The 12,421-nt window shown below is 38.7% G+C and overlaps 1 protein-coding gene and 2 pseudogenes across 1 annotated transcript; 2 read left to right on the plus strand and 1 right to left on the minus strand.

Moving 5' to 3' along the window:
- The window catches only part of LOC142842003 (proline-rich nuclear receptor coactivator 1 pseudogene), a 127,888-nt pseudogene that overhangs the window by 46,397 nt on the left and 69,070 nt on the right, over positions 1–12,421 (plus strand).
- Positions 4,589–5,165, minus strand: LOC142842012 (small ribosomal subunit protein bS21m-like). Its single transcript, XM_075959000.1, has 2 exons — positions 5,018–5,165; positions 4,589–4,880 (listed from the first exon to the last, which is right to left on the minus strand). The coding sequence occupies exons 1-2, from the start codon at positions 5,104–5,106 to the stop codon at positions 4,700–4,702; spliced, it is 270 nt and encodes an 89-aa protein (XP_075815115.1). The 5' UTR covers positions 5,107–5,165; the 3' UTR covers positions 4,589–4,699.
- Positions 6,635–7,729, plus strand: LOC142842033 (N-lysine methyltransferase KMT5A pseudogene; annotated as a pseudogene).

Genomic DNA, 12,421 nt, shown 5'->3' on the forward strand with positions numbered 1-12,421 from the left:
AACAACATTCCACCCAGCCACTTAATAACTCAAAGCAAAGCAAATGCACAAGATATTCATGAACACATGATGAATACATCCCAATTACAGATGAGATCTTTCATGACAACCCTGGAGAAACACCAAACTCTTTTGGCTATGTTCATGATATTTCTCTATCTTCCGAACACAGTCTACGAACGTTCTGGACTACTGGCATTCACAAGGACAAGCTTGGAGAACTCAACTGGAGTCAACTCTCATCCCTCATATATATATATATATATATATATTCAGCTCCATACAGGAAATATATATATAGCATGGAGCTGACAATTGGATACATTTATGTGGTTGTCGTGCCTGTAGTGGTAGGCTCAAAACCTGAATTGAATTTACCGATCCTAATCCCAATGCTTATTGCAACGTGAAGCAGGGATTGGAATTTGAACCTAACCCCAATGTGATAAAACATGGTCTGTTGACTCCCATGCGATACCTGCTTCTTTCTTCACGGAGAAAGAGTGATAAAGAGGTGGTATATGGAAAGTGGGTAGAGTGATCTGGAAGACAGAAGATAATTTGTAGCAAAATATGGATGGTATGGGTGTAAGGGGAGATAGGGAGAGAAAAGTTAGAAGGGAAGGGGGGGACTTGGAGAAACAGGAGGATTGGGATAAAGGAAGGTTGTACAGGGGAGCACGGAACCACAGTTCTTAGTTAAGGGAGACAATTTAGGGAGGGCAAGAGACTTGACCCTAGAGTGGCTCCCAGGAGACAGCCAGAAATGAAGAAGCAGCCACAGCCTACAAATATTCTTTGGCTCTGCTTCGTGAGTGCTGGGATTAAGGCATTTTCCTCCTTCAGATTGATGATGTTGGACAGCACCCAAATTTGAGAAAAATCACATTATCCATCAAGCTCAGTCTCATCTGTGAAATGGCTTAAATTGTTGCTGAACACAGGAAAGAATACCGCACTTACCCTGTGGTTAATAACATTGAGATTTTGCCTCTTAGTCAAGAGATTTACTTGTCTTGCATGAGGACATTAAATAGCAATAGTCTTTTGCAGGTATTTCTCAGACTATATTCACAGAAATTTGGTAACCTTGCATTAGGTAATAGCTCCCGTGGCTAAGCCATTTCCATGGCTTTATTGTTGATTGGAATTGGAAATTCACTTAAAATGTGGGTTCACATTAAAAGGTGTACAATAGTATGACTTCAGAACCTTAAAATACTCAAGTATACCACTGCTACTCAGCTCTTCTCTGCTTCTTGAGCCACTGATATGAGTAGAGAGTGTTTGACCGGGGTTCCCATACAGCCATTATAACCTAAGAGTCTATCATTATATTGTAAACATGCTAAACCAACCACATTCACTCATGTTCTCTAACTCTATCCTCCTTTAGTTTATCAGAACCTCTTTCTGTGGTGTTACTATTTTTATACCCCTTATACCACATTTAAATACTATAGAGTCTAGCACACATGTAAGTGAAAGCATCCCTTTCATGGCCATTCTGGTACACTAATGAGCACTTAGATATATATCTCGCATATTTCCCAAATAGAGATATTAGTTGTGTGTCTCTGAATCAATCATCCCATTGTAATTCAACAGGAAAAAAAATGTGCTTCATACTCTTTGTTTAATGTGAACTGACCCCAAGGTCAAGCTACAAATTAGTAGAAAAAATTGATGAGTGGATAAATGTTCACATATGAAGAAATACTGATAGAAAATAAGGAACAGAATAATACATATCTTCAATTAAATGGTGCACACACACACAAGGACATGTACAGGAGATAAAAAATGATACCTAGCTCAAAAGCTCACATGCTCACATATATTCTTTGCCTTTGATAAATGATGGTGATGATTTTCTTGAGATTCTTAATATGTTGCCTTCTTTTCATTGGGAAAAGCTTATATTACTCTCAGATAAAGTCTACCCCTTGCCAAGTCATGAATATACAGAGGCAAGTTGTTCAATGTTGAGATCTATAGAAAAAGAACATTTTTTTCTTTGATAACATGACATCTTCACTATTTACCAACCTACGTCAAGAAGGCCTCTTTTTCTGACAAGTTTTCTTTACTCAAAATATTAGGTCTCAATAGAGACTTGTTATTTAATTTAATGTCCTTAAATGATGATCTGTTCCTGTCATAATTGAAGAACTGTGGATGCCAGAATGCAGGAAGAAGGATACTGATGTCCATGGGAAGAAAATAAATACTGTGCATGGTATGTAAAATAAATAAATGAATCTAATATAGAAAAAGGAATAGATAACCATGGTTGAGCAGGGTAGATATATCTCTTTTTTTATCACTAAACTATAACTGATGCTTAATTATACAACTCTGGATCCTTGTGTCTGTATGTGTTTTATACTGTAAGCATATCTTGGTTTTTGGTTTCATCTTAAAACTTGGAGAGAGCTGATAGTAAATATATCACCATATAACCACTACATACAAGAATCACAGTGTGATACCTTCTGTTTATCTGAAGCTTGGCTTCCTCCCCAGAAGACATACATAAAATGATTTCGCACCTGCCATTATATGGATTTGTGAAGTCAAACCCTATCTTAGTCAATAATTAGGCCCCATGCTACCCATTATTCCGACTATGATTTCCCTGCATCTTCACTAAGAAGGCTATTTAGCGATGAAATTTCATGGACGGAAAGATTTTAAAATTTTGAACATTACTGTACTCCAGAGAAAGTAGGAGTGAATTGTCACAAATTAAAATAGATCAGGTGTTTCAGCACACAACTTTCTTAAGTAAGCTACAAAGATTTTTAAATCTGGAAAAAATAAACTCCTACTATTCCACATGTTCTCAAAAGTATCCCACACAAGTTTGAATGTCTCTGCTTCTGCCTGTGTTCTCCCTGACACATGGTACAGGAATTTTACAACATGGTGCTGCACATTCACAATCGCTAGCGTAGAATCAGGCCTAACCAGTATTTCAAGCTAGAGGGCACCCTTCACATTGTATTGATAATGGACATGGACATGCTGTTGGCTTGCAGAAACATTGTCTTTCATTTTCTTTTTGTATGAACTCAATCTTAAATTTATTTGAAGGATGACACTTGAAAATCTGAAAAAAAATAGAGAGAAAGGTAGTAAAGAAAGTATGAAGGAAACCAAAACAAAAAAGAAAAAGGCCAGGTGGAACAGTATATAATCAGACATGTAAAGGATTAGGAGAGAATAAGAGATGCTCAATGATGTAAAGTGGTCAGAAGGAAAGAAGGTAGGAAAGAAGAAGCAAAGAAAGCCAAAGGTTGGAGTCTGGAAAATGTTTCATTAAAATTATTTAAGGAAGTATATATATATATATATATATATATATATACATATATATATATGTATATATATATATATATATATATATGTGTGTGTGTGTGTGTGTGTGTGTGTGTGTGTGTGTGTGTATACATATATACACATATATATACATATATATATACACACATATATATACATATATATATATATGGATCAAGAACTGATAAATGTATTAATATATATTTAATAGCTATATAATCATAACAAAATAGGAAAAGCGTCATGACTCTGCTATGAATTGAAGATAGTTGGTTTTGTAGACACATATGGAAAGGATTTTGTTGTATTTTTTATCACATAAAGGAAGCACTATTAGTATTTAATGAATGGCTATGATATGCTGTAGGACTCCCCTCTGTATCATGTGAGTGTGTTTTATTATAATTGGTTAAAAATGAGGCCATTTTGCCTATGGCAGGGCATAAAAAATTTAAGCAAGACAATTAAACTGAATAAGGAAAATGCAAATCAGGCAGATAAAATATAACCACTCAAGAAGCAAGATATGAGATAACAAACCATGCATCCTGTCATAAGATGTAAAATAATACGAATAGTTTAATTTAATATGTAATTGCTTGCTAGGAATATACCTGAGTGGATGGGCAAACAATACCGTAAGTATGGAGCTTTTACAGGATTATTCTGGTTTGGGTGGCCAGTCAGAAAACGTGCAGTCTATATTTATAGTTTTATTTCCTTTGAGAGATTGTTTCTTTGAGTCACAGAATGTCTAACCTTGTTTTTTTTTTTTCTTCGTTTTTTTCTTTTTTCTTACATCTTTGTGAAGTGTAACTAAATATGTTAGTTGAAGCTTCCTGGTGTTTCATTCACATGCTTTAGCATATTTCTTGCCAGTTTTTTTTAATTTGATAAGTTTTTTATACTGGTAATATTTTGTAAGCATTGAGAGTACATTTGGTCATATCTTGAAGGATTTTTTTATACACAAGACTTGAGATAAACAATTTAAGAACATAGTTATAAAAATTCTCATTTAGAAAAGAAGCATGGAATGCTTTAAGCTCCAAGGTTAGAGGACAGAATAACAAAGAGCTATTGAAACCCAGGTTATGAGGAATAGGAGGGTTTAGAGAGGTCGTAAACACTCAGACACACTCTTTGCGACATTTGTAGTCAATTAATATTGGATCTCTGCTAAGAAGATAAGAAGAAAACTTAGGCAAATTCCAAGATTGAATGAATTCTTACATATACTTCTGAATTTCTATAATTTTTCTTTTCTTTTTTTCCACGTGTGATCGAGTTTATTGTAGAGAAAGTTAACAGAGACTGTGGTTGTGTAAGAACAGTCAGACACAGAACTAACGTGGGCTTAGCAGCCCAGCCATGGGTCTGCCCGGTTCTTCCGCATCAAGAAGTTAATCTTTCGAGCCATTTCCATGTTGTAGATCCCCTGGCATGTTTTATAGCTCCCCCGCTGGCGGCGGCGGCGGCAGGGCTTCTCATAGAAACGCCGCTGCTTTATGACCTCAGTAAGCCTGTCACTAGTGAGGCTTCGAGAAGGAAACCTGGAGCCGCCAGAGTGCCAGGCAAGCGTCGTGCCAACGCAGTAGTCCCAAGATTATAATCCAGCTCACGGGGAGTCCACACCTCCTCTGGAGGCACCTGAACACACATGGCATAGGTATACATACACCTGTTCAGGGGCCTGTATGCACCTTCCACGTTCCCCTCCTGAACCATCACAGTCCTGGCAATGAACTTCAGGTGTTTAGCCATGGCCTCGCTTTCAAATCTTCATTCTTCGGGACCTACAGGCTGCGGCTTTAGCATTAGGACTCCAGCTATAATTTTTCTTTACTACTGAATCTGGTCAACAGAAAAACTAGGAGACCCTGCTTTCAGAATAAAATACTCAAGTATAACAATGTACATAAGCTTTTCCCTGCTTATATATGTTTTGAGCCAACTCTCTTCCTGTTTCTTTAAAGAAAAAATAACAATATTATGCCCTCTGCACGTGTGTGACAGTTGTATAGCTTTTCTGTAGGTACATCCCCAAGAAATGGAGACAGAACTTGTCTCTGGACAAGAACTGAATTTTTGGTTCCTATTTCCCATGCTGAGGAAACTCTTCAAGCTTTGATACAGGGATAGACCCTTGGTACTAACCTCAATGTAATAATCCAGTCTATGCTGACAGACAGGGGTTCTTGGCTTATTTGGAAAGGTGGAAGAGTTGGGATTAGACATGCAGGATGTGGGCAAAGAGAATATCAACCTAAAAGTTATACTGTGAAAATTATGGATGATATGTAAAATAAATGAAAGGAAAAATGAAGACTATCAATATGTTGAGGATAGATATGTCTATTTTATGATTGTTGGGCTATAACCTGTGTTAAACTCAATTATCTTTCAGTATATTTTCTGTGTGTTACTTCCATCATGTGTGCAGTTTTCTTTTTATTAAAACTTGAATAGTGCTAATAGTATATGTGTCACCCTACATCTAATATAAAACAGAATCGCTGTGTTATGACTTCTAAATTTTGGGCATTTTCTTTCTCTCTTGAGGACAGACAAGCAATGCTTTCTTTCTTGCCATTTTATGGACTTGGTGAAACTAAACTTATGTTATAAGTATACCATTTGCTATGCATTACTCTACTTGGAATCAGGCAGTATCTTCACCAGGAAGGCTCAGCAGATATGGAAAATCATAAATTGAAGGCTTTGTAGGTTTGAACCTTGCAATTCTATGATAGAATTTGAGGTTGTGGGGCTGAAATGCCACATAATTAAAAATGGATCAGATATTTCAGCATTTAAATATGTTAGATAAGCAACAGATTCATTTAAATCTGAACACATGGGACACTTCCTACTCCACAGCTATAAAAACACTCCACCACAGCATGGTAGTCTCTGTCTTCATTTAGGTTCACCCTGAAAGTCAGCAGAGTGTTTTTGCTATTGATACTACAAATGTGGTAGTAAAACCAAAAGCTCCATCTGCAATCAAACCTATAAGAATCCCTTTACATTATATTATTAATGGTGATGGTTTTTTTTTTTTTGTTTGCAGAAAAATTATCTGTAGTGTAATTGGTCTGTGAAATCAATCTTCGGCTGTCATAAAGGTAGACATTTACAAAAGAAAAGAGAAAAGATGAACGAAAGGAAGAAGAAGGAAAAAAGAGAGAAAAAAGAGAAAGAACGAAAGAAAGAAATGAAAGGTTTACGAAAAATGAGAGGGATGGGAGTCTGGCAGAAGCGCAACTGGTTACCGGTTCTACTGCAGGCCATGAGCAAAGCAGTTGCCATGAGGCACTGCAGGGCCTTCCCTGGTGTGCTATGGCGGCGCTGGTGGCAGCGGCAGCAACAGCAGCTGAGGAAGCGGCAGTACTCGTGGCCAGGCCGCCAGAAAGGCAATGGCTCTGGCTGCACTGACATGGGGCTATCTGGGGTTCAGGAGAAAATGTTTGCGGGGCAGTCAAAGATCAATGCCTACATGAAGCCAAACAAGTGCTTAGGAATGTGCTACCCTTTTCAGGAAGAGAACTCAGTTGTACATTACGAGGTCCAATGCCAGGGGAAACCATTATCTGGAATCTCCAGGAAGCCAAAAGAGGAAAGAAATGCTGGAAATATGATCCAAAGTTCCGTGAAGTCCGATGAACAGAAGATAGAAGATGCCAGGAGAGGTCCCATGGCATCTTTTCCAAACCAAAAAACCGAAGCAGCAGATCCCCCGCAAACTCCACCCTCATCATGTGATTCTATCAAAACAGTGGCTCCCAAGCAGGCCCTGAAAAAACACCTCAAGGGCAAGCAGGCCCCTAAGAAAAAATTTCAAGGGAAAACACATCAGAAGAGAAAACTGACAGATTTACACCCAGTGCGAAGGAGCTCCAGGAAGAGCAAAGCTGAGCTACAGTACGAAGAAAAGAAAAAAATTGATGAACTGATTGAGAGCGGGAAGGAAGAAGGCTTAAAGGTTGAACTCATTGATGGAAAAGGCCGGGGTGTAATTGCTACGAAGCAGTTCTCCCAGGGAGACTTTGTGGTAGAATACCATGGGGACCTCCTAGAGATCACCGATGCCAGGAAGAGGGAGGCTCTGTATGCTCAAGACCCCTCCATAGGCTGCTACATGTACTATTTTCAGTATCGGAGCAAAACCTACTGCGTGGATGCCACTCGAGAAACTAATCGCCTCGGAAGGCTGATCAATCATAGTAGGTATGGGAATTGCAAGACCAAACTTCATGACATTGATAGTGTGCCTCACCTCATCCTCATTGCCTCCCGCGACATTGCAGCTGGGGAAGAGATCCTGTTCGACTATGGTGACCGCAGCAAGGCCTCCATTGAGGCTTATCCTTGGCTGAAGCATTAACCATGTGGCATCCCTGTCTCCCTACCACCCTGCCTTCTTCTTCAAAGGAAAAAATGACCTCAATCTGAAATGATTTTTTTAAACACACTTACTCTTACCTAAAAAATTCAGATGTTTTCAAAAAGTCTATTAAAGATGGATTTTCATGTAGCATTTAAATATCTCCTACAGGTTTCCAAGGTGGACTTGAACAGGTGGTCCTGTATTATGAAAAGTTTTTTTTGAATTTTTTTTTTATTGAGAAAAGGAAAAAAACACAAGTTTCTGCCTCCTCCCAGTTCCCATTTCCCTCCCCCTTCTCCCACCATTCTCCCCCTTTCCCTACTCCTCTCCCCATCCCTCTCCAGTCCAAAGAGCAGTCAGGGTTCTCTGCCCTGTGGTAAGTCCAAGGTCCCCCCCCTCCGTCCATATCTAGGAGGGTGAACATCCTAACTGGCTAGGCTCCCACAGAGCCAGCACATTAAGTAGTATCAAAACCCCATGCCATTGTCCTTGGCATCTCATCAGCCCTCCTTGTTCGCCATGTTCAGAGAGTTCGGTTTTATCCCATGCTTTTTCAGTCACAGTCCAGCTGGCCTTGATGAGCTCCCAGTAGATCAGCTCCACTGTCACAGTGGGTGGGTGCACCCCTCGTGGTCCTGACTTCCTTGCTCATGTTCTCCCTCCTTCTGCTCCTCATTGGGACATTGTGAGCTCAGTCCAGTGCTCCAGTGTGGGTCTCTGTCTCTATCTCCATCCATCAACAGATGAAGTTTCTATGATGATATGCAAGATATTCGTCAATATTGCTATAGGATAGGGTCATTTCAGGTTCCCTATCCTCAGCTGCCCAAGGAACTAACTGGGGACATCGCCCTGGGCTCCTGGGAGCCACTCTAGGTTCAAGTCTCTTGCCAACCCTAAGGTGGCTCGCTTAACTTAGAATTGTGCTTCTGTGCTCCCCTATTCAACCTTCCTTAATCCCCATCATCCTTTTTCCTCAAGTTCCCCCAATCCTCCCCTTCTCCCTTTTCTCTCCCCATCTCCCCTTATCCCCATCCCACCCCACCCCCAAGATCCCAATTTTCTCCCCAGCAATTTTGTCTACTTCCCATAGCCAAGAGGATAACTATATGGTTTTCCTTTTTTTTTTTTTTTTGTCTTTCGAGACAGGGTTTCTCTGTGGTTTTGGAGCCTGTCCTGGAAATAGATCTTGTAGACCATGCTGGTCTCAAACACACAGAGATCTGCCTGCCTCTGCCTCCCGAATGCTGGGATTGGGTTCACCTTCTTACTTAGCTTCTTTAGGTTAACCATTTGTAGACTCCGTGACCCTTATTTATGGCTAGAAACCAATTATGAGTGAGTACATCCCATGTTCATCTTTTTGGGTATGGCTTACCTCACTTAGGATAGTGTTTTCTATTTCTATCCATTTGGATGCAAAATTCGAGAAGTCATTGTTTTTTACCGCAGCATAGTACTCTAATGTGTATGTATTCCACACTTTCTTCATCCATTTTTGCATTCAAGGGCATCTACGTTGTTTCCAGGTTCTGGCTATTACAAATAATACTGCTATGAACATAGTTGAACAAATGCTCTTGTCATATGATAGGTCATCTCTTGGGTATATTCCCAGGAGTGGTGTTGCCGGGTCCAGGGGTAGGTTGATCCCGAATTCCCAGAGAACCCGAAACACTGATTTCCAAAGTGGTTGCAAAAGAGTGCATTCCCACCAGCAATGGATGAGGGTTCCCCTTCCTCCACAGCCTCTCAAGCAAAGGCTATCATTGGCGTTTTTTATTTTAGCCATTCTGAGAGGTGTAAGATGATATCTCAAAGTTGGTTTGATTTGCATATCCATGATTGCTAAGGAGGTTGAGCATAACCTTAAGTGTCTTTTGGCCTTTTGAAATTCTTCTATTGAGAATTCTATGTTCAATACAATGCCCCATTTTTTAATTGGGTTAAGTAGCATTTTAAAGTCTAGTTTCCTGAGTTCTCTATATATTTTAGAGATCAGACCTTTGTCTGTTGTGGGGTTGGTGAAGATCTTCTTCCAGTCAGTAGGTTGCCTTTTTGTCTCAGTGAGTGTCCCATGCTTTACAGAAGCTTCTCAGTTTTAGTAGGTCCCAGTTATTCAATGTTGCTTTTAATGTCTGTGCTGCTGGGGTTATACCTAGGAAGCGATCAGATTATGAAAACTTTTCTATTCTCATTGTTTTTGTGCTGTTATGCATACAGTTGAGCGTTTGTGCTTCCCGGTGCAGTCGAGAACTGGGCATACACATTGATTTGTGTGAATATTTTTTAGCCAATGTATTGCAACAAGCTCTTCTTTCCCTCTGCTTTCTGCACAGTTTACTGGGCCTTGGGCTTGGAAGCTTTGTGGGGAACAGACTTCTTCCAAAGGGAGAAAGAACATAATCACAATATAATCTTCAAGTTATACAAAACTAACTTTACACAAAACAGTGGTTTGCATTCAACTGCAAAGATAGAGTCTAGAATAACCAGAATACATTGAGAGCCAAAGAAATAAAAAATTGTATGTTTAGAGAGGCCATAAATAACCAGGGACATGTTATGGAGCTTGAATAGTTAGGGTGATTTTTTTTTTAACTGCCAAGAAGCCAGGAAAAGAGTTCAAGTAAGATTGCACTTTCACAATATCCATATATTGTTTCCCGGATTTGTATGATGTTGCTTTCCATCTATCGTGGGTCACCAAAAACACAGAGAAAATGATTTATGTCTCATCCTATTCTAGAACCCTAGAAGTCTGCATAATGAACTAAAAACTAGACATTAAAATGGGGTCTATTGACATTTAAATACTTAAAACTTCACAGAATGAACTTTACCTTCTCCTAGAAAACTAAGATTTATTTCAATTGAAACACTGAAAAGGGAACAAAGGAAAGTGCTGCATATATTAGTTAAACAATTCTGCTTCAGGGTAACATGTCACTAAGAAGTCAAGCTATTATGACTTTGTTTTACTCACTTGGTTCATTTTGAAAAATAATTGTCCCCTTGACCTGGCTACGAAACAAGCCCACTTCCATAGACAAATCTAGACATGGGTATTTCTCACAGCATGAGTCAATGGAAGATTGTTCAGTTTAAAGACTGCAGCAATATAATTATCAATTATTTCAATCTTGCCTCTAGTGAAATGGTACCACACAAATCTTGACACAATATATACAAAATATATATATAAAATAAATTCATAATTCGCAAAAACTCCAGTAGTCTCAGAAAGAAATCCATTAACAGTGGAAAAACATACAGTGACCGGTCTCATACTGCACCAGTAACACACTGTTATGTATAGCACTCCAGCACCTGAGCTAAGAAGAACCTCAGCTATATCAGGAACACATAATCAACACGATATATAATAGCTTAAAATTTCTTGTAAAATACTGACATTCTGGATCCAAGCTTTTAAATACCTTCAGATAGAGTATGTTTTGCATTTGCCATATTAGAGAAAAACAAACCCTAAAACAGCCTCACTCTAGTCTAAGAAATGGTTTAAAACTTTGTGGAACACAGGTTAAAAATGGAAAAATTACCTTATGGGAGATAATGTTGATTTCTTATGTATCTTACTCAAAAATTTTAATTCAGATGAAGAACATACACCAGCTGAAGGCATTGAGTAGCTTCTTCACAGACTATAATCACTGAGATTAGGTGTCCTCTCTTTGGATAACACTTTCAGTTAACCAATGTCCAAGGTTTTGTTTTTGGGTTCATTAGGAGATTCACTTCCAATGCATGTTGATATTAAAGGTTGTCAAATGCCACATGCCTGTGGAGAATAAAATACATAAATGACACTGAATATTGACTTCTTCTGTGCTTCTTGGAGTCATGTAAGGGCAGAGAGAATTCTGCCATTATTAGCAGGCAACAATTTGCATGTCACTATATAATCTACCTCCAAATTTTAAATCAACCACACCCACTCATGTCCTCACATTATATCCACTTTTACTTTATCCAAAAGACACAAGTTTTCCTCTGTCTTTTAACTATTTTTAACTTCTCTTACACCACAGCTACCAACAAGAAATGTGGTCCAGCATATTTGTCAGTGAAGCTATCATCATACAACTCTAGGATATTTACATTGAACATTCAGATCTATTCTATATAATTTGCAGTTCTCATATCTACAGAATGGAAACAACATTATGACTCTTATACTTCTTACTTTTTCAACCCAATCTCACTCAAGTGAAGACATGTATACTTTATGCAGTTTTCTTTTGGGAAACTAGACCACATATGAATGAAAAAAAAGGAATGGATAAAAGCTATGTGTTCCAGTATAAACACAAAGTCACAAACTGAAGGAGAGAAAATCCACACATTCATTTCACAGATGAACACAAACACCCACACAAGCACAAATGTAAGGCACCAAAAAGGACTGTGAATCTCACAATACATATGCTGACATATATTCCTTGCCGAATGTAACCAGAAGTGACAGGTTTCTCTAGATTTTGTAATTTGCCTTTTTTTTCTTTAAGAAATGTATTTTATATCCCAAGAAGAAGCCTCCTCCTCTCTAACTCATGAGCCCATAGATGAAAGCTGAACACTGTTGAGAACTTTGGTAAGATCCATGGAAAAAGACTGACATCTGTCACTAAAGGCATGGTATTCTCCCTCTGAAACAACCCAAGTCAA

This window comes from Microtus pennsylvanicus, chromosome Y (assembly GCF_037038515.1).
Source record: "Microtus pennsylvanicus isolate mMicPen1 chromosome Y, mMicPen1.hap1, whole genome shotgun sequence".
Lineage (NCBI taxonomy): Eukaryota > Metazoa > Chordata > Mammalia > Rodentia > Cricetidae > Microtus > Microtus pennsylvanicus.

What these genes read in the sequence shown, in the direction of transcription:
- LOC142842012 (XM_075959000.1), bottom strand. Translation starts at nt 5,106, where the DNA reads ATGGCTAAACACCTGAAGTTCATTGCCAGGACTGTGATGGTTCAGGAG. An exon ending in AGGCCCCTGAACAGGTGTAT is followed by an intron (nt 4,881 to 5,017) that starts GTATACCTATGC and finishes TCCTTCTCGAAG; the next exon opens with CCTCACTAGTGACAGGCTTA.